Source organism: Mustela nigripes, chromosome 9, assembly GCF_022355385.1.
Source record: "Mustela nigripes isolate SB6536 chromosome 9, MUSNIG.SB6536, whole genome shotgun sequence".
Taxonomy (NCBI): domain Eukaryota; kingdom Metazoa; phylum Chordata; class Mammalia; order Carnivora; family Mustelidae; genus Mustela; species Mustela nigripes.
The window spans coordinates 42,527,011-42,553,004 of record NC_081565.1 but is presented as its reverse complement, the minus strand read 5'-3'; the positions used below and the strand labels follow the sequence as shown (position 1 = coordinate 42,553,004).

Genomic DNA, 25,994 nt, shown 5'->3' with positions numbered 1-25,994 from the left:
CCAGGCTGATGTATCACACACAGAGGAGACGAGCTGAGTTTTTGGACATCACGGTGCAGGGCAGTTTAGGGTAGAGCTAAATAAACTTTTTAGCGCTAGAATGAACTGAACACCAGCCTGGAAAAAAAAGGTAACATTAGAAACAGGCTAACATCCATTAGGTAACACACTTCACAAAAGCAAAAGACATCAGGCAAGCAGCTATCATTTTCAGAAAAAGAACACAGCAAATTGTGATGCTAAGAGAGAAACTACTTACAAAGAGGAAGGCAGCCTATTATAAAAACAGTCAGGCATTTCGAGAAAACTTATTTTGATCACCCAGCCAGACAGGAGCTCTCCTTTTGCTAGGCTGTCAGATTTCTTTCTTTCTTTGTGTAAACTGAGTTTCTTTCCCTGGGTAGTGAGGATAGTAATAACTCCACAACAGAATGATTGCCATGTGAGGTATCAGAATAAGCAGCCCACTGAAAAGTTCTATTTTGTGCTGTCATACTAACTTTTATGTTTTAGTCTTTCTTCCCTTTGAGATTGTTAGTTCAAGGTGAGGGAGCACATTTTGCTCTTCTGGACCTTGCAATGCCTTACCCCTTGCCCGGTACATGGTGGATATTCATTCACTAAGACTCTTTTTTGTTTTTGATTTGAACTGAATCCCAGAGGGGTGTGCTTACTCCTGACCCTTGTCATGCCCTGTCCCGCGCAGTGAAATCCCTTCCCGTAACAGAATGTTGGCACTGGAGAGGACCCTGGAAGTCTTCTCGTCTGACCCCCTCCTATCCAGAAACAGTGTTGGGAAAAATGCACAGTTTCCACCTAGTAAATTAGGGTGGGTTCTACTGTAAGCTCTGCATTCACTAGTTAGTGTCTCCGGAGGGTTTTCTTTCTCTGTCCTCTTGATTCTACGCCTTTTTGGGCAGGGAAAGGGAGTATAAAAGGTAAGGTGAAGAGGAGGGGAAAAGCTGTTTTCTAACCTTTGCTAAAAACACAAAAATACTTCCAAATTATACTCCATACTTGACTCGTCTGGGAACAAGAGAATAATGCTGAAATAATCGGTCCAGGGAAATCCTCTTTCCTTCTTAGAGAATATTCTCTTTCCTTTAAGAAAAATCAACGTTTTCCTCTGAGGAAATTCTTTTTTTCTAAATCAGATTTGCTGATTTTCAACTAGGCACCCTCCCCCAAATTTTAAATCAGTCCCTAGCTCCCCTTTTTATTTTGGCCCCTCTCCCGAGTTCCCCTTTTTTAGTTCCAAACACATTTTCACCCACGTCTGTCGCATGCCATGGCTCTTACCTTCGCCCACCTTGCGCGGGAGGATGACTTTAAACTAAGAGGCTCCCGTGACTTAAACCACGAGGAGGTGACATCGCTGTCCGATGTTCAGTGGAAATGGGGATACAAACCTCACTCACTGTCACAGAAATCGGAGCTGCAAAAAGTCGATGAGATAAGCTAATCTCGTGTGTTCTCTCTCACTTTTTCATATAGCCAAAAGGAGTCTGCAAAGCCCCATCTCCGCCCTTATCAAGTCTGAAAAAGGTCCTGGAAGCGAAACAACGGAGGGAGGTTGTGCTGTGAATCGTCAAGGTCTTTAGGGTCTCTGTGATTTACAGATGACAAGGAAGCCTTTCCGTGCATGTGGAAGGTGCATGGGACTCGTAATTTACAGTGTAGGAACTGCAGGCTAAGGCAGTAATCCTGCTAAGCTACTGTCACTGCCAAGGGTGACCTCTAATGGAGCCTGTGGGGGAGGGGCAAACAGCCTTTTCTCTGCGGTCAGAGCTCTTGGATTACCCCAGGGCCTTTGGGTTGAACAAAAGGGAAAACCACTTGAGTGAGCAGGCTAATGCGGCAGTTTTGTGGGAGGGGACGAGGGCAGAAGGAGCAGCACAGTATTGCGAGGGGAGAGGGGAGAAATGGAACTGAGAAGTCAAGACCCACAGTGTTCATTCACCCCCTTTTGGAGATGCAGCTTCCTGTCCCCCACTCCTCCCTCTGAGGGCAGACATTCTCTGCTTTGGAACCGGGAAGCGGAACTGGCTAGGCTCTGCTTGGCACTGATGTCGATCAGAATCTCTTCGGGAGAACAGGGCTGCCTTAGAAATGTGCTCGCCTCTCCTGGACTGCTGTCTGCCCCCTCCGGTTATGGATCTGTGATGGGCCGGTCTTTTCTGCGCTCATCTGAACCTCTCAACATGGCTACTCTCTGCAGCCCTCCTTCCCTCAGCTCTGGTGACACACTCCTGATTTTCTTACTCTTGACTTCTCCAACGCCTTGACCAACACACCCCTGACTCCGCGCCACCTAACGATGGGGTCCCTCAGGGCTCTATCCTAGGCCTTTTCTCTTTATGCTTGAAACTCTTCCTTAGGTGAAGCCACACCTATGACTTCAACGCCCTTTGCATGGCCCACCTGGTTTCCGATTCCCAGACCTGGATATCCACTAGACCAGTTCATAGTCTCACAGGCACCTCAAAATCAACTCACCCAAACTTTCAGCACCCCCTGCTCTCAAATCCTCTAAGATTCTCAATCTCACTAAAGGGTTCTTCTCAGAGAAGAATGGCCTTAAATAAGAATGGCCTCCCAAAGTTACTACTGTACAGGGCACATAGTGAGTAAATATGTGTTGAATTAGACACCTTCTTTCAGGCAATCATGTGCATGGAAAAAGGTAATTTTTCAGATTCATGATGGTGATTTTCACCTCTTATTTGATTTTTAGTAAGGAACTACTGGTTCTCTTATCCCTGTTAATTAATATAAATGAATAAGATAATTTCAGAATGAAAATGGTAGTAAGAAAATTGGATGGGATGGTCTACTAGAGACAAACAGAAGGGACCTAGGTCATATTATGTGGAGTATTCAGAGACATTCACTCCAAGGAGGGGAAATTTGAGCTGAGACCTGAACGACAAGGAGTCAGCTACACAAAAATCTAGGCGGAGGGTCCTGGACATGAGAAACAGCAAGTGCAAAGGCTTGGAGGTGGGGAGGGGGAGGAAGAACTAGCAGGGGTGGCAATGGGGTTGAGAAGCTCCAGCAACACCTGGAGTCTGGTGGGCAGAGGGAAACGGTGCAAGAGGAGGTTGGAGTAGCTAAGGGCCAGTTTACGAAGGATGCAGCAGGCCAAGGGAAGGAGTTAGAACTTTTTTCTGGTTGTAGTGGTAAGATACTGAGGCTTTTTTTTTTTTTTTAATGAACATATAATTTGTAAAAATGTATTGCTTGTTTTGGCGGTACTGTCAGTGATTCATCAGTCTTACACAATTTACAGAGCTCACATTAGCACACACCCGCCTCCCCAGTGTCCATCACCCAACCACCCCATCCCTTCCAGCCCCTTCCACTCCAGCAGCCCTCAGTTTGTTTCCTGAGATTAAGAGTCTCTTATGGTTTGTCCCCATCTCTAGTTTCATCTCATTTCATTTCTTCCTCTCTTCCCCGATGATCCTCTGCCTTGTTTCTCAAATTCCACATATCAGCGAGAGCATATGAAAATTGTCTTTCTCTGGTTGATTTATTTCACTTAGCATATTACCCTCTAATTCCATCCACATTATTGCAAATGGCAAGGTTTCATTTTTGATCGCTGCATAGCATTCTGTTGTATGTATGTATATGCATGTGTGTGTGTGTGTGTGTGTATAAAACACCTTCTTTATCCATTCTTCTGTTGATGGACATCTAGGTTCTTTCCATAGTTTAGCTATTGTGGACACTGCTATTATAAACATTTGGGTGCACATGGCCCTTCAGATCACTACATTTATATCTTTAGGGTAAATACCCAGTAGTGCGTTTGCTGGGTTGTAGGGCAGCCCTATTTTCAACTTTTTGAGGAATCTCCATGCTGTTTTCCAGAGTGGCTGAGCCAGCTTGCATTCCCACCAACACTGTAGGAGGGTTTCCCTTCGATACTGGAGCTTCTTAACCACAGAATGAACATGATCTGATTTGCGATTTTTAATAAAACAACTATCTGCTATGTGACGAATGAGCTAAAGAGTTGTGCCGCCCCCCCTTGGTAGTAAGATCTCCTAGAATACCAAAGACTACTATAGGAAAAAATATAGGAAGTTATTCGTTAACTTTACTCCTTTTTGATGAGTTTCAAGCCCCTGCTGATGGCCATGGGAAAACTGTCTTATTTTATTGGACATGAGGGTGCCTGGGTGGCTCAGTGCAGCATCCTGGGATTGAGTCCCACATCAGGCTTTCTGCTGAGCAGAGAGCCTGCTTCCCCCTCTCTCTCTGCCTGCTTCTCTGCCTACTTGTGATTTCTCTCTGTGTCAAATAATTCAATTTTTTTTAAATAATAATTTTATTGGACATGAGTCAGTTAGGGGGCTGTGGCTCTCTTACCAAATTCATTTACTTATTTATATGAGATCTATTTATCTATGAATCATTGATGACTATGATCCATTTGATGGGGGAAAAATAGAGTCATTTCTGATTAAAAAAAAAATCCCCCTTCAGCTACTACAATCTGCATCACACTGTCACCAGAGCCCTTTCTTCTGAAATTCACTGATGCATCCCACATTTGTCAGACTCATTATTTATGAGCAGTGGGCTATGCGATAGAGTGAGAATCATCCTTAGGGAAACATGGGCCTTAGATCTGAAACTGCTTATTCTCCAAAGAAAAAAGACTTCAGCTTTTTTTTTTTTTCCTAATGTCACTTAAAACAATGTACTGAAGTATTTTTAGACTGAAGCCTTCTTCATAAAGCATGGGATAATGACTTTGCTAAACCCTACTGAAAACAAAAACATCTAGACGCTATGGGAGAACAGAAATCATGTTGCTATTTCTTAAATTACGGAGATGGATGGCTGGACCAATGCATGGAACAGCTTGATAAGGCCCTCCCATGCAAAGTGTCAGATGCATTTTTTCTTTTCTTATTTCATTGCAATACCATTAGGACACTGATGCAAGCCGCTTTACCTGTTGGAAGCACAGACAGCAGTAGGAGTAACTACATGATAGTTGAGGGCACTGAGAATTCTTGTGAGCAAGGGGGCTGTACCACCTGTTAGTCCCTCGGCTTTTGACCACACTTCAGTCTGGCCAGAGGAGCAGAACATTACCCTTAGAAAAAGCCTGCGCAGTCAAGTCAGGGCACGATCAGTACAGGGGACCTTGACTCAGAGCCCCATTCCTGCCCAGCCTGGGAGCCCTCTCAGGGCTTGCTCCCTGCTCAAAGCACAGTGCCTAGCCTGAGGTTGTAAATGGCTCCTGAGCTTCTACTAAGTTGGTGGCAGGAGGACTTCATCAGTGGCAGAAGGTTTAGGACCCCAGACAAACCAATGAGGATGAGGAAGATGCTTGGGTAAACTCAAGAGGACAGGGGGCTGGCAGAGGAACCGAGCTGGCCAGTGGTCAGCATGGAAGGAACTGGCATCAAGTAGTGCGGACCCTGTTATCAGTCTGGATACCATAAGTGACTCCAATATGGGCACAACTGGGCAGACAAGGTGGGATGCCAGTCCTAAGTGACTAGGGTACCAGGCAGAGCTCCAAGCAAGAATTCACTTCCTGGTCTTTGAATGTGGGACGAGGAGCTGGCCTAATAAATGAGGTTAGGAGAGACCAGCCTGCCACTAAAACCTGGGAAGAAAGTCAGAGTCTCTGGTGGGTTAAATGCTCCAATGATGGGAATAGAGGGCTTTCCGGGGTGTGGAGGAGCCCCTGAGAGGCAGCCACAAGGACCGGGTAGACCAGTCTTTGTGTCCCACGGATGAATGCAGTACTTGGAATGTGGAGGGCTTAATAAGTAGCTGCTGAATTAGTAGCTCTGAACCTAGTTCTGAAACCTAGCTTTTTCCAGAAACTTACCCTTATAGATTTATTAGATGTTTTAAAAGGTTCACTTTGACAGCATCCCTTTTCAACCCGTCTTGGAAAAGGCTACACTACTATATCTGAAACACGTGAGCCCTGCTTTTGGTTGTCTTTCTCCGGAGCTGACAGAGTGCCTCCATGGACCTCACGTTGTCAGAGGGAAGGCCGGGGAGCTGGTGCGGGGGTGGGGGAGGGTGAACAGCACACCTGGGCCACCTGGAAGAACAGCTCAGCCAGTCCGCCCCATGAATCATCACAGACTGATAAAGGCAGCCAGATTACAGGGCTGCCCTAACAGTCAACGTGCTTTCGGGCTAAAAAAATTTCATGGGCCCCGAAGGGTCCACTGTCTAAGGGGTGACTGGCAAACCACGGCTGAACAGTCCACCCCTGCGGGAGGTCCAGCAACCTGCCTCTGACCCTGGCTATTGGGGGGCTTGCGGCCTCTATGGTTTTTATTTCTGGGAGCCTCTATCATGAACTAGGATGTGCAGCTTCTCCTACGGGAGAGAGACCCAGCAATGACTTTGCAGAGATGCAGTATCCGCAATATTATTGGGAACCAGGGTAGTTGATACTTATCGCCCGTTTTCTACATGTCAAACCTGTGCATTATCCTAAGACCTCATAGCAACCTCATGGCCTAGGTCTTCTAGCATTACAGCAGAGGAAATAGGGTTAACCAACCACGGAGCAAAAAAGGGGAGGCAGAGGGAGGGACCGGGGGTTGTACACATGGTCCTGAAAATTGGAGACTGTACTATGTTGGTCTGCTCAGTGATCTGGCATGAAACCACAGGGCACTGAATGCAGCAAGCTGGCATACCCTTATATTCTTTTATTTTTTATCCCCCTCTTCCTAACCAGTGAGACTTTTAATCATTACACACACACACACACAATCAACCTTCACCACACAATGAAAACCCCTGAACCACCTGTCTCACCTTATTAATTAATGGAAGCTCTGTCCCACCAACATCAATGTCCCAAGTTGCAAGTGACCCTGTGTCAAAATCCCAGCATTCAAGGCTATGGCTTGAGATACCTTATTTCATCCAGGTAGGATTTCTTCTGCAAGGGCCTCATGCTTTGGTGTCACAGAGAAATCGAACGTTTTGCATCTTCAAATTGTCCTTTCATTGTTTTCCTCTCCCACTCAGTCTTTGAATATCTATATGTCTGTCAGTTTATGCGAGGCATGAAAGCACATGTCTAGAATGTGCATATCACTGTGAAAAAACACCGAGCAGTCAAAAAGAACTGCTGCAAGCCTTAACAGGCTGTGTGGCCACGTGCCTCCCTGAGATGCGTTCCTTATTTGGAAAACAAGCAAAAAATATCTCTCTAAAAAGGTTATTCAAAAAAAAAAAATAAATAAAATAAAAAAAAATAAAAAGGTTATTCAAAGCAAGTGAACCTTGTAAAGCACCTAACCTATTGTAAGTGCTCAGTAAATGGTACACGTTATTAGAGCCACAGCATGAAACCAAAGCTAGATAATGATATAATCCACTCAGAAAGCCGGATGTGAACTGTGCCTCTGACAAAGCAATAAAACACATTTCATTTGGCATAAGGTATTTTTCTGAAGATTTATGTATTTATATTAGAGAGCAAGAGAGTGCGTGCGCATGAGAGCAGCGGGAGGGACAGAGCGAGAGGGAGAAGAGAATCTCAAGGGGACTCTGCCCTGAGCGTAGAGCCCCCTGTGGCGCTCAATCTCATGACCTTGAGATCACGACCTGAGCTGAAACCAAGAGTCAGATGCTTAACCGACTATACCACCCATGCACCCCTGGCATATTTTTAAAAACCCCACTTAAAAACTATTCTACCCACAGAATCTTCTTCTATCTGTCCACTTGCAGGTTGGAAGCAGTATGGTCTTGTCTATCTAAAGCTGACTAATGGTTGTCTCCAGCACGGTATCGTTTGTCATGGGGCTCGGTTAATGCCGAATTTAATTATCTGTACCGATGGAGAGAGCAGGTAACACATAATCCAAAAGAGCAAATACTTCCTAGATCATTCATCCAATTTCTTTCCCATAACAGCTTACAAGTATTACTTAGGTCCCGGCTAAACCTGCCATTCTATTAAGACTATATACCAGTATATGGTGAGAAGAAATTCGTGACCTCTCTGATTCAGACAGAACACCACCCTAAACTTGATTATCTGCTGCATAGCATCTGCAAGGTGAGTAACGGGTGGTGGCCTACCACTCTTTATTGTAGAGCACAATAATTATTTCATAGCACCTCCATTCAAGTGTTAAAATGCTGCCTAGATGCCCATCAAGAACCACCAATTAAGTGTCTAGTTTGAAATAGCTCTTTAGGTTGGTGTGAACACAGTGCTAAAGAAATCAGAGGGTTCTTTTTTTTTCAAGAGAGTAATTAGCATCTTTCTTTTGGTGGTCCTACAAAAGTCTGTGAGTGAGAGCCAACGCTAATCATGAACACAGAGGGAGAACACATAGGGAGAACTATGAACACAGAGGCCATCATCACTGCTGGATAAATATCACAGAGTTTATGTCCTACTGATGAATGGGGCCCTAACAGTGTTGCCTAACTGGTTTATACGATCAAGATGTCCCCAATGTCACCACTGTCACATGGGACAGCAAATCCTCAGTGCAATTTTCATTTGTGTTCATTCAACCCAAATGTCAAATACCTAGTAGGTGCAAAGGACAGGGCTCCTCATCGCTTTATGTGTACCAGTGGTTTTCAAAGCATTGTATGGAGCTCTGGGGTTCTTTCGTGGGGATCCTGTCTGGGTTACGCAAAGTCATCACATTTCAGCTATTTATTGTGACCCTAGACTTGACCCTAGATCCTAGACTTGAACGAAACAACATATCACAATACATCAAAATGTGGAAGCAGATAGGAGAGTCCAATTGTCTTCTAAAGAGATACTAAAGAGATTTTAAAAAAATAACACAATGCCACTCTTCCTACTCTATTTTTTTGTTTTGGGAAACCATTACTTCTCATGAAAAATGTTAAATATGTTCATATGTGATGTTTATTGTTTTTTTCAATGAATAAATATTTGTAAACTTTCCTACTTATAATATCTAATATGGTTATTATTCATAAATAGAACCCATGTAAACAAAAGGGGCTTTTGAAATCTTTGATAATTTTTAAAAGTATAAAAGTGTTCTGAAACCAAAAAAAAAAAAGGCAAAAATTGAGAACCACCACTCTACATCTATCTCAAATCTTACAGCATCCCAAATCCCTGTTCCAACTACAGTGGTCTTCCCAGAAGTTATCACTGCCTAAAATTATATCATACATTTATTTTTTATTTATCTGGTTTCTCCATAAGCCAGTCACTTGCTGAACTATTTGTTCTCAGATCCATTCCTCACCCTTCCAGACACAGAGCCCCCAGGCTTCTATGCCAAAGACCAGGGGGAGCACCGGCAGGAGAGAAGAGGAGGGTAACAGACACCCAGGCACTTTTCCTCACCCTCTCTCCTTTGGACTCATGTTCTTGGCTCTAGGGCCTATGGACCAGGTCTTTGCTCTGTGCACCCAGCTCCTGCTGAGCACCCTGGCTCCCAGGCACCCGAAATCCTTTCCCCTCCTTTTGTCGAACCCTAGGGTCAGAGTGGCTCAAACCTTTTGTTATTACCTGCTCTCTACACCATCCCAGTTTGACTTTCCAGCTCTGCCCATACTCTGGGAAGAGAAAGTCATCTCAGGTTCCTCATTTAAAATAGAGATAATAACAATGGTCAACCAGAACTTCTGTGAGGATTAGAAAAAAATATCCAGAAAGAACGAAACATGGTGTTTGGCCCAGAATAGGTCATATATGTTCGCTAATATGACTACTACTGTGTTTTATTTTTATTTTATTTATTATTTGTTTGTTTGTTTTTTAAAGATTTTATTATTTTTTTTTTATTTGACAGAGAGATGAAGAGAAAGCACAAGCAGGCAGAGCAGCAGGCAGAGGGAGAGGGAGAAGCAGGCTCCGTGCTGAGCAGGGAGTCTGATGCGGGGCTGGATCCCAAGACACTGGGATCATGACCCAAGCCGAAGGCAGACACCTAACTGACAGAGCCACCCAGATGTCCTGACTACTACTGTATTTTAAACTTTAGAACTTGATTACCCTGCCGAAAAAATGGAATCTACTGCTTTCAGCTGGTGTTCAAGTTTTGATTCTTAATCGGGACTCTAATGGATATGGAAATTGTTTTTTTTCCAAGATCACTACTATAATTATGATAGGGTCAGTAACTTTTCTTAATTTTTAAGTTCAGTTGGAAAAGAAGTGTTCAGAGAATGCTGTAAGAGACATTCTCCTCTAGAATCAGGCATTAGAGCTGCAATAAATCACAAGTCTCCCCTTTTTATATCACTGCAAGAAGGAAATAAAGCTCAAATTTATTCAGCACTTAACTCTCTGCCGGGAACTCATAAAGAGCTTCATACGCACTGTGAGACTTAATTCATAACCTTATATTAGTTCATAACCTTACTAAGCAGGTATCATCATTACTACCCCCCCACCCCATTTTCCAGACGAGGAAACAGGCTCAGAGAAGTTCAGGGCAGAGCCCGTAAAGCCAGGAAGGGATTTGAACCTGAACTGATGTGATGATGGGCCATTCGTTCTATGGTCCTTTTGGAAAACAGAAATAAAGCCATCAAAACACACAGCTCCTGCCCACAGAGAGTTCCCTAGGGATCTTGGTATATGTCAGTAACATATATTTGCTCACATTTCTCTTCAGACACATGGGAAGACAGATGTCCTCAGCTATAGCTTTTTCTTCCCTACTCTGGGATGGCAAAATATGGATGATTTATATTTGATGAGGGGCCATACCAGGTAAATTCCCAGCATTCGACAACTTCCTTCCCTCTGCTCCTTATGGGGTGCACGGTAGGACTCCCTGGCTGGGCCCAGCAACCAAGGTGATGTTGAAGGAAGTCACCTACAAGGGACACTCGGTCGTGCCCGGATGCTGAGGCTCTACTTTGCTGCCATGCCCAGCATCAGGGCTCCCTCACTTCAGCCTGTCACTGCTGGCAGTTTCCCGGATGACAGGATTCCGGGGGTAAGCAACGAAACAAATACTCCTTTGGCTGGAGCTCCTCCCTTAAACTGTCCTGGTTCTCCACTCTCGGGATCTTGGGCTGAGAAACCCCGAAAACCTATTGCTTCTTTTGAAGAACAGGTTCTCCTTTCCCTATGAGAATGCTAACAGTTCATTTCATCTCTCCATGAAGACACACACTTTCCCTTCCAGAGGCATGCCCTGAGAGTCAACGAGACACACCACCAAAGAGGTATTCCCATCACAAAAGGCTTCTTGGACAAGCTTCCTTTAAATATTGAACTTGGTCCAAGAAATGAAAATGTGAGCCAAGTGACCAAAAATTCCACTCCTTCCTGTTTTTTTAGGAAGACCTATGATCAGCAATAGGAACTACATGGCATCGGTCAGTCAATCTCCACTTGCCCTGCGGTCGTTAGCTCTGCAGGTGTCCACTCAGTGCAGAGTGTTCTGCTGAACGCCGTACCCTGGGGCGGAAACAAGAAGGTGGAATGGGCTTGGTGCAGGCCACACAGGCTGTGCCTCTGAAGCATCTTCCGTAGTCCTGCTGTGGACCTGGTCCTGCTCCTGGTAGCCAAGGTCACGCGAGGTTAATCTCATCCCACGCAAGTTTACCTTTTCTTCCACTGGTTCCATGAGATGTAGTAAAAGAGGAAGGGAACCTGAACGGTCAACCCCAATGCCGAATGTTTGGTATAATCAGTGGATTTTTATCCGAGGTTCTTCCCTTTTTCACCTCAATTCACCTGGCGCGTCTATTTCACCAGATACTGTGTGATGCTGAGCGAGGGAACATGTAAAGTTTATCCAGCACTGAGCTGAGGGGTTGACACGTAGCATTTATTGAATACCCTCAACCATCCCATGATGTAGCTACTGTTACGCGCATTTTACAGATGGAGAAACAAGTTTAGAGAGACTGAAAATTTGCCAGTAAAAGTTGATTACTGGGATTCAAAGTCACATCTGACAGACACTAATGCTTTGGTTCCTTTTTACTGCTGTCCCCCAACTTCCCGCTCCAGACTGGTTCATTTTCCCAGAGCATCCATTTACTAGAAGATTTCATGGAAAAGCAGATTATGTGAAAGAAAATGGATGGGATTATCACTTAGATGACGCATTTAGCATGAGTTACTAAAGCTAAAATGACAGAAAGGTCCCGTCTGCAGATGGCTACAAGATATTTTAAAGGAAACGCATCACTCTTTACACATGGAGCTCTGCGGCAGACCCGTAATTGGATCTCCCTTCAAAATGACATTATTTAAGTATGTATACCCTATCTATAGGAAGGCATACCACTGGCCAGTAGGGCAGAGAGGGAAGACCTGTGGAATCAGGGCTCTGCAGACGAGCCCTGCTCAGATAAACAAACCTGCTCTCTGCAGAGGTCAGTGGGGAATTCCAGTACAGGCTTAGGGGTCTCGCCTTCCCTCCAAGTGGCTTGTACCACTGTTCCTTCCAACTCCATACTCTATTCCGGGTACGAGTTCTGGTTAAGTCAGTGTTGTCCATCCTGCTGTACTTGTAGATGTACGTCCACATCCCTACAGTATGGCTCTGGGCCGGCCCGCGTCTCCGTGCAGCACTGACCGCCACAGCGCAGCCTTCGCTGGCTAAGGAAGGACGCCACGCTCACTACCCAAGTTAAAGCAGCAGGGGCCCCACCCCAACCGCATGACAGCTTTTTGTTTTTCATCTCTGTTTTCCACTGAATATCACATATCCCTTTTGCCTTCCCAACTGATGCTGAGATGTAACAACTTGTCACCTGAGATCTGGCCCATTAAAATTACATAGCACAGGTAATGGAGAACTCAGTGCAGGTTGGGATAGCAGATAATTAGCCTTCCCTTACAGGGCAGTCTCGAGGTCTTCTGAGCTCCCTGTATCTACTTCCCTTCTTCCTTGCTTTTTATCACAAAGAGGCACTCACCGTTTTTCGGAGGCATCTCTTGGGATCTGCTGAGTGGGGGTAGTTATTCAACACCGTCCTCATTAACAGAGCCACCAAGTCATTGCAGTACTGGGTTAACAAGGCAGGGAATTGTGACCATCCACAATAGACCGTCAATTCTCCAGTAGCCAGTGGGGGTGTGGAGGAGTGGATTCAGCTGTATCTGCATGTTTGCTATGAATTTACAACTGAACAAACTTGGGCCTCAGGCACCCCAGAGGAGGCAAGTTCTTAAAAAGAGCAGGACCAATGCCACTTGGGTGGCCCAGAGGGTTAAGCGTCCAACTCTTGATTTCAGTTCAGGTCGTGATCTCAGGGTCCTAGGAACAAGCCTAACCTCAGGCTTCACGCTCAACGCAGAGCCTGCTTGTTCCTCTCCCTCTGATCTTCCTGCTCATTCTCTCTCTCTCAAATAAATAAATAAAATCTTTAAAAAAACATAAAAAGCAGAACCTTGGGAGTTCCCATTCTAAGGACCCAGTATAATTCCTATCAGATGCAGGGCCCTGTCTATTTTTATACCCCTCACTGTGACTGTTAGGTTTGTCTTCAGACTCTTCCCAGAGAGGATTTCACATCTGATGAAACAGGCAGAGGTAAAACGAGGCTGGCGTTTATTCTGGGGTAAGACAGACACAGGTTGTCTGAGTAACTGAGACCATGGCTGTGGAGTTGGGCCTCTGTGGGTCTGAATCCCAGTCCTGCCTGTGTGAACTTGGCCAAGTTCCTTAATCTTTTTCATCTGTGAAACTAAAATCATACTATGTGCCTTAGAGGGACCGTTTTACATTTTACATGACATAATATAGGTAAAGTATTTAGGGTAGTACCTGTCCAAAAGACGGCAGCTTTATTATTAGGCCCTCCCAACCAGTAAATTCTTAGAAAGCCTAACAGTCTCTTAGATCCCAAAGGCAAATCGTGTTTTCAAAAGCTCTGGGAAATCTTGCTAGCTCACAAGGCTATCTTGGGAGCTCCATTCCTGGCCCTAAGCTGCCTGAGAACACTTTCCCCATCCTCTTAAGAGATCAAATTGAGATAACCTTGCCCACCATTGATTTCACTAAGTAGTTTGTCCCAGATGTGACTGGTAGGATATCTCCCCTCTTCTCCACCAATCTGTACCCCCCCTCTACTGAGGCTGGCTGCTTTAACACTGGACATTGGCAGGTTCAGGACTCGATCTTCTGAAAACCAAGTGAGAAGACCCCACCAAATGGCTTTCTCCCTGAATAGTTAGGTGTTCATGCCCCAAACCAGGATTTGCTCTAGCTCCTTAAAAAAACATTGAAATTTCCCAAAGTCTTTGAGAGATGACAACCTATGGAGAGATTACAACCCCAAGACAGAGCAATTCAGCAGTGAAGACCGCTAACTTTTAAAAATCTTATTGAGTCTTTTACAATGCATTTTATTGTTCTAGGGATACTGTTCAGAAATTGCCAGTGGTCACCATTAGTTTGCATTGATAGTTATGCAGAAGACTATGCAGAGAGAGAAAAGCAATAAGCTCATTTGTTTCTCAGCACCACTTAGAGATGATCAGGGCTCAGGGCTGGGTGTTTCTACTCTCAGGGCCTCCTTTAATCCTTACAACAGTCCTGTAAAATCAAATTACAATTCTCAGTTATGCTTTTACCAACATCACAGAAGACCCTGTGAGGGCAGAGCTCCTTGAATCAATTCAGGTCTCCGTCTGCAAGGCCAATCTTAGCTTGACCACAGGTAAATACATTTTGCTGATGTACATGCTGTCTTACCGGTGTTACACAGATTTATATCAAAACCAAAAAATGAGGAAGACCTACAATAAAAAAAAATAGTTTAAATCTAAAGGCTGAAGCTGTGGAAGGAGCGAAGAGCCCCTTCAGCAGATGAATGGCTAAAAAAGACGTGTTTCATATATACAAAGAATATTACTCAGCCATCAGAAAGAATGAATATCTGCCATTTGCAGTGACATGGATGGAACTTGAGGGGATTGTGCTAAGTCAAATAAGTCAAGCAGAGAACCACCGTTAACGTATGGTTTCACTCATACGTGGAAGAGAAATAATAGCACAGAGAACCATAGGGGAAGGGAGAGAAAACTGAAGGAGGAGAAACTGGAGAGGGAGACGAACCATGATAGACAATGGACTCCCGGAAACAAACAGAAGGTTTTAGAGGGGAGAGGGGTGGGGGGATGGGGTCACTAGGTGATGGGCATTAAGGAGGGCACGTGATGTGATAAGTAGTGGGTGTTATATGCAACTAATGAATCACTGAACACTACATCAAAAACTAATGATGTGGGGTGCCTGGGTGGCTCAGTGGGTTAAAACCTCTGCCTTCTGCTCAGGTCATGATCTCAGGGTCCTGGGACTGAGCCCCACATGGGCCTCTCTGCTCAGCAGGGGAGCCTGCTTCTCACTCCCACTCCCTCCTGCCTCTCTGCCTACTGTGATCTCTCCCTCTGCCAAATAAATAAAATCTTTTAAAAAAAAAAAAACAACTAATGATGTACTTATGATACAGGGGCTAACTGAACATAATAAAAAAAAAGTGAAAAAAAAATTTAAAGGCTAATTATAAACCCAGTTCCCTGACACCTTATGTCTAAAGAGCTCTCCCCACAGACAGCTTTATAATCTCCTGTTTCCTGCCACAATATTTTGACAGAGGATGAAACTCAGCTGTAGTCTCATGAGAAAGGTAGTCAAAGGGATGCAACTATTTCCACAATGCACTTGATCACTGAACAAACTACCCATTTTGGAAAAACCTAGAGAGCAACTTGACATTCTGGACGTTATGGAAGCTTCTCAAGGACATGAACTCTGCTTTGCTCTCTCAGTGCCTAAAACAGGGCCTGCTTCAGAGCAGGAGCTTTTCAAGCATTTATTAAATGAAAGAATCAATGAACCATAGTAATAGATCATTATGAGCTCACAAAGTGTTTTCAAGAGGCTAAGTCATCCCTTCCCTGATCACGCCATGGAACATGGAAACACTTCCAGTGCCTGGACATACACTGCAGGCATTTTGTAGGTGATTTTTTTTTAAACAGGAGCAAACAAAAACAAAACAAAACAAAAACCAAAAAAGAATCACTTCCTTAAAAGTTATAACAAAGTCAGGTTTTGTAACATTTTCTCCATCCTAGGCAACCTCCTAGAACCATTGATTGAGAAATCTTGAGCCATGTGAAGGAAAATTTGCCAATAATGATTCATGCTATGAATCGTAGTGGGAAATAAGGGCATGGATTTTTTGCTACTCTTGAACCCAAACTCTGACTTCTAATGACTTACTAGCGGTCGACCTTGGGGAAGCCCCTTAGCTTATTTAAATGTCAGCATCCTCACGGGCAAGTGGAATTTTAATTAACTGAGTTGTTGCAAGAATTAAGAAAGATTAACAGTGGCACTCAGCAAGCCCAACAGACATGAGTCCCCCACCCCCACTGCCTTTCTTGCCTCCCTTCCCTGCTCTCTCCTTGCATGACACCCAACTATTCTAAAACCATAAAGGTAGGTGAGATCATGTAATTAATTTTTAAATGTTCTTATTCCTCCTGTTCAGAGACTTTTTAAAAACATGAGTTGGAGGAGCTCTAAGTTTTCCACTCATTTTTTTCTTAGTGTTAGAACTAAGATATGACGTCCTATTATATAACAGAAAAACAGAGAAGCTGAGGGCTAGAACATAAAACTTATTGTTAACTAGATAGGCCATAGAATAAAGAACGATGTAGCTATTTTCCTGCTGTTATCTCTACAAGTGGTTGAGGAGATACAATGCAAGAGGAGGTGGCCTCTGCTTCTGCACTGAAGGAGGTTTTAGAAGCTTTCACAGGGACATCTGTTGACTTTTTCACAAAGGAAGCTTAAGGGGATCAAGGGGGAGTGGAGGAGACTGTGGTTCACAAGGGAGCCACATCTGTTTGGTATGCTCCCAACTGAGAACGCTGGACTTCAAAATAGTACGGGCATCCTAGTTAAACTAGGATCCAGGAACAGATGAAAGCTTTTCTTTCCCCCTGTGTTTCAATGGCAGAGATCAACAGCTGTTTATATGCTTTCATACCTAACTGAGGGTGAAACCTTCACATCTGTCAGTATTTTCCGGTCCCATTTCCTTGGATCACAGTGGGGAGGAGGTGAAGTCTGAACTCCTCTCAATGCCCAGGCAAGAACACAGAAATATGCCTGGGATTCAAAGCCCTAATGCTAAGCAGAACTCCCCATTTCTCATCCACCCGGGGTCTGCTGTTTGCAGAGAATTCTTCTTTTACTTTCTCCTGACAAACATCTTGATCATTTCCATGATAATGACTCATGGGAGAACAAAGATTAAAAAAAAAGAGAGAGAGAGAAAAGTAGGTTGGAATCAGGGGGAGGAAGAAGAGGAAATGAATTCTAACAGAGAAAGTGGCTCCTAAAGATAAGTTTTTTCAAAAGATGGCAACAATATAATTCAAGGGCAAATGACAGAGGTGAGCAGGATGCTGATGAAGACCTTTAGGGCAATGGTGGAGGGTGGTGGTTTTTACTGACCCCTAACATTCCACACTGGAAAATTAAACAGAGAAAATTAAACTCTATGAAGGTGCAGAAGAGAATGAGGATGGTGATGAAGGGATTCAGAGGTTCTGTTTAACTCTCGATCACCAGCACAACAGACATGGTGAGACTTTATAAAGATTATTTTCTCCTCCATCCTTCCATCCATCAACCTGTCTGTTCATCCATGTAATAACTTGTAAGGCAGCGAGACTGGACTTAGGACTGGAATATTCAAATGAATAAAATACATTCCATAACCTTAAGGGGCTTTATAGTCTCATGGGCAAAAGCCTTCACAGAGGACATGGTATAAAGGATGCAGGAAAATTCACTAGAGAAGACGGGGGGCTTCCAGAAGGAGAAACAAAATGGATAAAACCAGAGAGGTAAGAAACAGACTGTTTCTGGGGGAATGAAAAGCATTCTGGAAAGTTAAAATAAACAAAAGAGTGGCAGGTGCTTATTAGGAGTACAGATTCTTAGGTCTCATCTAAGAGATTCTGATTTGGTTGTTAAGGGGGAGGGACAAAGAATTTGCATTTTGAACAGAAGGCCCATGCAATTCTGATACAAATAAATGTTTGACAACTCTAACTTACATAGATTAACACTTCCCCAAAGATGCTAATGGTGCTTCATTTAAAAAAAAAAAAAAATACTGGTTCAAATTAGGAATTACTACATACTAAACAAAATATTCCTTTTTCGGAGATTTATAACGTACATTAGCACATTAAAAGTCCTGCAGTAAAGAAACTGTTTTCACTCAGCACTTTCCAACTTATTTCCCATGCACGGAAAAAAAAAATATGGTGCCCCTTTTTAGATCTCTTAGAACTATGTACTCTGGAGCACAGGTTGGGCAGAGCTGAAACAGAGGATTCTGACCAGGTGAGTATGTTCTGCAAGCCCATTGAATGGCTAAGGAAATGTATGGAAAAAGACAGCAACGTCAATGACTCAGGGGGATATGGCGGCATCCGCTGATTTCCTCCTAGTAAAGTCTAAAGCCATCTATGATGTCCTAGTTTCCAAGCAGACTGCCAGAAGCTTCCTTACTCTCAAGTAACAAACCATGGCTCTGCAATGTTATTTCTGGTCACCAACTCTATGTGGTAACCATAGCTGCCAGAGACAGTCGAAGTGCCCAGAGTTCAAAGCATCAAGGAGCAGAAACAGAAGGGGAAAGACAAAGAGGACGTATCCTTGCCCGCATTTATTTATCTTATTGCTATCACATGTTCAGCACAGAGCATTGGCAGTTGGGGAAATTCCTCCTAGCAACAAAAGAAGCCTCAGACAGTCAATGAAAGTATAAAAAGTGGGGCGCCTGGGTGGTTCAGTGGGTTAAGCCTCTGCCTTTGGCTCAGGTCATGATCTCAGGGTCCTGGGATCGAGCCCCACATCGGGCTCTCTGCTCAGCAGGGAGCCTGCTTCCCCCTCTCTCTCTGCCTGCCTCTCTGCCTACTTGTGATTTCTGTCAAATAAATAAACAAAATCTTTAAAAAAAAAAAAGAAAGTATAAAAAGATAGGAACCTAAGAGCTTTCCATTCCCGAGGTGCCTATTATATGGTTGGGGGAGTTCGGCAACCCTGCCTTCTTCCTTCTGTGCTGGTGAGCCAAGGGAGTTTGCACAACCCCACACACCACCTCCTTCCTTAGCAAGGAATGCCACAGAGTAGGAACATGAGGGAGCTGGACAAGTCAAGGCAGCACAGTGATTCTGAGCAAATCGGTCTGTGTGCTGAATATTTCAAGATGTCCATACTGTCCTAATTAATGCATATGCTTCTCTCCCCCTGGTATTGGCTTAATTACTTCCATACCTCCCACCTCCACTTCCCATATGCCACATGGGGACATACATCCCATCTAGAGGGGATTTCAGCAATGTGTTCCAAATGCCTCTTTTATATCCCAAACCATCTCAGAGCTTTTTAATACTACTGTTTCCAACAGCACAAGTATTTTCTCAGTCATTCCACAAGTATTTCCTGATTGCCTACAAAGGTTCCAGGGTACCATGTTAGACCCTGGAAACACAAGAGTAGAAGTAGGAGATTGCTCATTCCTACTGAATCTTGGGCCTAAAAAACAAAAACAAAAACAACAAACAAACCTGAATTTTAAATTTAGCCTGTCAGTGCATAGACAAATCCAATTATCAGCAGCATAAAGAAATATAAAAGGGAAAGAAGGTTTGGTCCTCCTCCGTGAAGAGTTTTATGGCTCAGAGCACCAAGCAAATGAAAGCATTTGCATCTCAAGTGTCCTAGTGGGTCCAGCAGCTTACACAAGTATCTACAGTTAACAGTACAGCCTGGAATTAATAACAAATGATCGAGAGTGGGCAGAACAGAATGCCAGGACCTCTATTTCCCTGGAAGGCCACACCCCTGTTTGCTTGATCCCCAAACAAGCCCGCAGATTCTCACACTGGGCTTCTCCGACCTGAGAGATGAATACCAATAAATGCACAGAGTTAATGTAACTTTAACTAGTTAGCTAGCCAAAATATAAAAATTCTATGAGGATAACTAGGTGGGTTTAGAGTCTAGTCCTAAGAAAACCAGCGAGATCAAATCTAACATTTCACCAAGACAATGTTCCCTAGCATGTGGTATGTGTACCCCTGAGGTCCACAAAATAAATAAGTAGTCCACTAATTTTTTTTTTTTTAATTTCAAGGAGGTTCTTAGATACGGAAAAAGACGCTGCAGGTACGGTGGAATTTAAGGAAACATCGACATGGTGTTACCCAGCATTCAAAGACAGTCCTAGAAGAAGCCTCTGCAAACTTTCTGAGCTTGGGTGGGATGCACCAAAATACGCAAGAAGCCGGCCACAGACTTACCCACACAGGTTGGAAATATGTCCTCATTGTTGATCTGGACCTCAATCCAATCCATAAGAAGGTTCATGTACTGAGGAGCTGGGAGGGCAGTTGGCTTCTTGTACTTGAGGTCATCCTGCCACCGATATTCATATTTGGGGCCCCCCGACATTACAGGGCAGGTCTGCTCAGTGCAGAACTCGCAGATGGTGCCATAGATGAGGTTGATTCGATTGAAGAAGTCCACCACGTGCACCGCCACCCAGTCGTTCTGGTCCTCCCCACTGGGCAGCTGCACAGCTGCCTTCAGATCCACGCCGGAGTTGAGGGACGCCTGAGCCCGTTTGTGGAGCTCAAATCTCTGCGTGCCAGGTTCAAATTTCCTCTTGGGCCGGAAGGTCTTGTCCTTGTTGAACACTTGCTTCAAGGCTATGGACATGGTCTTCTCCTTCTCTTCCTTTTTTTTGCAGGAAGCAAAAAGGCACCTAGAACTTTTCAGGGAGAGGTCACAACCCAGCAGGGTTTTCCACTGCCAGCCCTCTGGCCCCAGGCTTGCGGTCTGCAGCTTTTAATCTCTTTTAGGCAGCCCCCTCCATCTTCCTTTTGAACAGTCTCCAAGAGAACCTCATGTTTCTTCCTAAAGGCTGAAGAGAAAAGGCTCTTATTAGCATCCAAACTGCATGTAAGAAATGACAAATGCTGAGATCTGATTTCCACCTTGCTTCTGCCAGTACCTACTTCCACCCAGGTATAAAGATACTGAGGACATGCCAGACCCCAGAACATGTGTAATGGTGATCCAAACCACACAAATAACTCTTTTTCTTCATGCCCTTGATCAAATCTCTCGCAACTCTTCCTCTGTGGTCATAGGCTAATGGATTCTCCAAGATATTAACAAGAACACTTAGTCAAGGCCCCAGCCCATCTCACATATGTGCCTTTCTAGAGCATCTGCCCCACTCCCCACTATGCCTTTATTGAGTAAGCACAGGATCACCATCCCATGCTCTTAAACATAACTGAATGGAGCAGGGGTGGCTATCACACCAAGCTGGCTAATAAGAATATTTCTCCTGGGAAAGGGAAATCCTTCTATACTGTTGGTGGGAATGCAAGCTGGCTTAGCCACTCTGGAAAACAGTATGGAGGTTCCTCAAAAAGTTGAAAATAGAGCTGCACTACAACCCATAAATCACACTACTATTTACCCTAAAGATACAAATGTAGTGATCTGAAGGGCCACATGTACCTGAATGTTTATAGCAGCAATGACCACAATAGCCAAACCATGGAAAGAACCTAGATGTCCATCAACAGATGAATGGATAAAGATGTGAGATATATATATATATATATATATATATCACACAATGCAATACTATGCAGCCATCAAAAAGCCTCTCAAAATCTTGCCATTTGCAATGATGTGGATGGAACTAGAGGGTATTATGCTAAGCGAAATAAGTCAATCAGAGAAAGACAATTATATGATCTCACTGTTACAAGGAATTTGAGAAACAAAACAGAGGATCATAGGGAAGTGAGGGGAAAATGAAACAAAATGAAACCAGAGAGGGAGACAAACTTTAAGAGACTCTTAATCTCAGGAAACAAACTGAGGGTTCTGGAGGGGAGGAGAGTGGGAGGGATGGAGGGGCTGGGTGATGGACATTGGGGAGGGGATGTGCTGTGGTGAGTGCTGGGAATTGTTTAAGATTGATGAATCACAGATTTGTACCCCTGAAACACATAATACACTATATGTTAATTTAAAAAAAAGAATCTCTCTCTTTGGAATTTGGGATCAGGGCCCAGACTTTTTCAGGCATTGTTCCTGAGAAACCATGAAAACTGGGCCTGGTTGAACCCTATCTGGGCCACATGCAGTGCAGTTAAGAAAGTTGCTGTGCAGACAGAGGAAGAAGGAGAGAAGAACCAGGAAGGAAGGAGAATAAAGGTGCGGGGAGAGAAGGAAGCGGAGAGAGGAGAAGGAAAACGTCACTGACATACAGAAGAACGGATACAAGAGCACAAGTGGCTACAGGGAGAAAAAGATCAGAGACAAAGAGAAACAATGAGGAAAGTGGCTTTGTGAATTCCTCATAATCTTCTAGGAATTAGTTCCAGTTACTTTTGAAGTCTAGCTGGATTCCAGCCCTTGAGATCCATAGGTTTTCTCTGAATTAGATAAATTCTTAGGTGGCTCAGTCACCTGGGTGGTTCAGTTGGTCAAGCCATCCGCCCTTGGCTGAGGTCACCATCCCAGGGTCCTGGGCTCGAGCCCCATATCGGGTTCTCTGCTCAGTGGGGAGCCTCCTTCTTCCCCTCCCTCTGCCCCCTACTTGTGCATGCTCACTCTCTCTAGTGCTCTCCCTCAAATAAAAAAATAAAATCTTAAAAAAAATTAATCTCTTGTTTTACTTCAGTTGACTACAGAGGGTTTTTCTTTCTTTCCAGGAATCCTTAACTCTGACAGCATTTATCACCTCTATAATATTTCATCCTTTTCATCTCTGCTGTCACAACCTAGAGTTCTGAGGCATAGACAACAAAACTTTCTGTGATAATGCAAATGATCTAGATCTTTGCTGTCCAATATTGTACCCACTAGCCGTATGTGGCTAGCGAGCACATGAAATGTAGCTAGTGTGGCTGAGGAAATGAATTTCTCATGTTATCGAACTTGAACAAATTGAAATTCAAATAGCCACATGCAGCTAATGGCTACCATTTTGGAAAGTGTAGTTTTGGTCTTCCGTGCTCTCTTTACTACCTCATTTGACCTTACAAAATCCTAATGTGGTTTATAGTAGATTTGTCGTAGTTGTCACTATCTCTGGATCTCTAAGAGATAAAGTTACTTGCCTAACAATGTCCCATAGCTATCATGGGCATAGTTAGGATCAAAATCAAGTTTCTTGACTCCTAGTAAATGTTCATTGCACTCAGCCTTATATTCTAAAAAGTGATGTCCTTTAACGTTTCTTTCTTGATGGTTCCTGAAACCCCTTTAACCCAGACCTTCCATCCACAAATTCCCTAAAGACCACAAGTACTGACTGTTTGGATGTAAAGATGGTGTCCTGTGGGGACACCTGGGTGGCTCAGTTGGTTAAGCGGCTGCCTTCGGCTCAGGTCATGATCCCAGCATCCTGGGATCGAGTCCCACATCGGGCTCCTTGCTCGGCAGAGAGCCTGCTTCTCCCTCTGCCTCTGCCTGCCATTCTGTCTGCCTGTGCTTGCTCTCTCTGACAAATAAATAAAAATCTTAAAAAAAAAAAAAAAAAAAAGATGGTGTCCTGTGGCTTGGAAACAGAGAGCAGATAACTGAACCATCCATGGATCAAGTCCTAGCACAATGGACCACCAGCTGTGGCCAGATTCAGAAGAGCCCATGACCGAGTCTGCGCCAATGGACTTGGGGCACGGATCCCACTGTGTTGCATTTGCCTCTACTCAGATGGGGTTCTGCTATTCCACACCTGAACACGGCTTGGCGACGCATTCAATCTTATTCAGGTAAAAGCATAAAATCAAAAACACCCGAGACGTGTATTCCCTCTCACAGGCTGCTCTATGCTCAGAACCGCTGATGATTCAGGTGCCTGCCTCCTCCGGCCACCCCCTCCACAGCCCCTGTCTGCTCACTGCCTCCCTCTTATTTCTCTTTCTATTAGCTTTCTTTCCACTGAAATGCCACAGGGACCAGGTGGGGTTTTCCTCCTCCTCCTCACATGGCATTGAGCACAAACATCCCCCACAAAGAGATCCACGTGGAAAAGCAGGCTCCATGGCCCTCTCTGCCTGAGATAGTCTGTGAAATCACACTGCTGGGGTGCTTCAAACTATCACCACAAAGGAAATCACCATGCAAACTCTGCAAACCCCCGGAAAAGAAAGAGGCAATCTTACCCTGAAAGAAATACCTTCCCAAAGGCTTGGTCGGCCTGGAAAGATGAGAAAACTGAGGACCCTAAAAGTGCTTTTCCAAAAAATATGAGCTAGAGGTTGGGAAGATAGAGAAGGGATGGTGAGAGTTTTTTGTTTTTTGTTTTCTTTTTCTTTTAAAATACCCAACAGTGGGGTGCCTGGGTGGCCCAGTCAGTGAAGCCTCAGGTCATGGAGTCAGGGGTCGCGAGATGGACCTGACTTGGCACTACGCTCAGCACAGAGGCTGCTCAGGATTCTGTCTCTCCCTCCTCCTCGGCCCCTCCCACACACCCTCTCTCTTGTTCTCTCAAATAAATTAATTAATTAATCCCAACTTCAGGATGCCTGGGTGGCTCAGTCGGTTATGCGTCTGCCTTCGGCTTAGGCTGTGATCTCAGGGGTCCTGGGATCATGTTCCACGCGGCTGCTTCTCCCTCAGCCTATGGCTCCCCGGCTCTCTCTCGCTCTCTCTCTCTCAAATAAATAAATAAAATCTTTTAAAAAAAAAAAAAAAAGAACAAAACAATAGTCCCTCTGTATCACAAAGGCTTAACTGCTGACAGAAAAGCAGCAACCACCCACCAGCCGCCCCTTCTTGTCTCCAGCAAGTAAGACTTGCTGTTCTGTTATTCTGACAACGAGGGGGCCATCAGTTACCATGGTCCTCAGAACAATCTTCTTTCATTGCCTTACATGACCCTATCACTTGCTGGGCTGTTTTCCTGGGGCCTGGAGGATTTGCCTGCATGGACACCAGGCTGAAACCTTCCTCCATATACCGGCAGGCTCCTATGCACACCCCGGAAAGACCCGCTAGCACCTCTGAGGACAGGGTGTGAATGACACAGAATAATCACAGTGACTCCTTGTCACAGAGCCCGGCAGTGGCTGGTACTCACAAACACTTCAGTAAATAGTAAAACCTCATATGAAGTTTAGAGATTTTTCTTCCAGACACACTTAGATAATCAACTTGAAGCTATCCGTCTCTTGAACTGGCTCGGCATTTATTCAGGACTTGAACCAGCTTGAAAGTCAGGCCTCCTTTTTGCCTCAATGTAAAAGGCTTTACTGGCAGGGGAAAAAAATCATCTTTGCAGATTTTATTTCTCAATCATGTCCCTTAATGTGCCACTACTGTGTACCATTTATTAAACTCTACTATGCACCAGATCATGTACGTATATTATTACCATTATAATCCCCACTGTAGTCTTGTATGGTGGATGTTTCTATGACCACTTGGCATAGAAAGAAACTGAGGCTGAAGTAGATTAAATAATTTGGCAGAAATCACAAAAGGTGAGGCTAAATTTTGAACCCAGAACTCTTTGGCAGTGAAACGAACGTGATTTTTTTTCTCACTAACACTGCTTTAAATTCTCATGAACATTTTTATGTTTTCAAAGCTCCTCAACAAGACGAGAAAGGAAGCTAGAACAGGTTTTTTTATCTCTATTTTACGGGTAAGGAAACAAACTCTGGGTCTCCTCTAGTGCTCGCATTAACCATTCTGACATGCTCAAACACGAGGATGTGTCTTCTGCTCAAACTTTTTCACCTAGAATAAAGTTCTCTGGAGAAGGGATAGATTGGTGATTGGGCTCCCATGTTTAAAGACATTGGCAATCCAGATGGATAATAACAATTGGATACAAATAATTGGATAACAAACAAATGGATAATTAACAATTTCATCACACCACTGAACAGCTGAACCAAAAGGCACCTATGTCTTTATTTGACTGTCAAATGCTGT

The 25,994-nt window shown here is 44.1% G+C and overlaps 1 protein-coding gene across 3 annotated transcripts in view; it reads right to left on the bottom strand.

Annotated features, from left to right (window-relative positions):
- MOB3B (MOB kinase activator 3B) overlaps window positions 1-25,994 on the bottom strand; it is a 200,234-nt gene that overhangs the window by 105,893 nt on the left and 68,347 nt on the right. For all 3 annotated transcript variants that reach the window (XM_059411537.1, XM_059411535.1, XM_059411536.1), the window contains exon 2: window positions 20,324-20,946. In XM_059411537.1, the coding sequence (XP_059267520.1) occupies window positions 20,324-20,741 (418 nt within the window). In that variant the 5' untranslated portion in view covers window positions 20,742-20,946. The remainder of the gene's footprint in view (window positions 1-20,323; window positions 20,947-25,994) is intronic.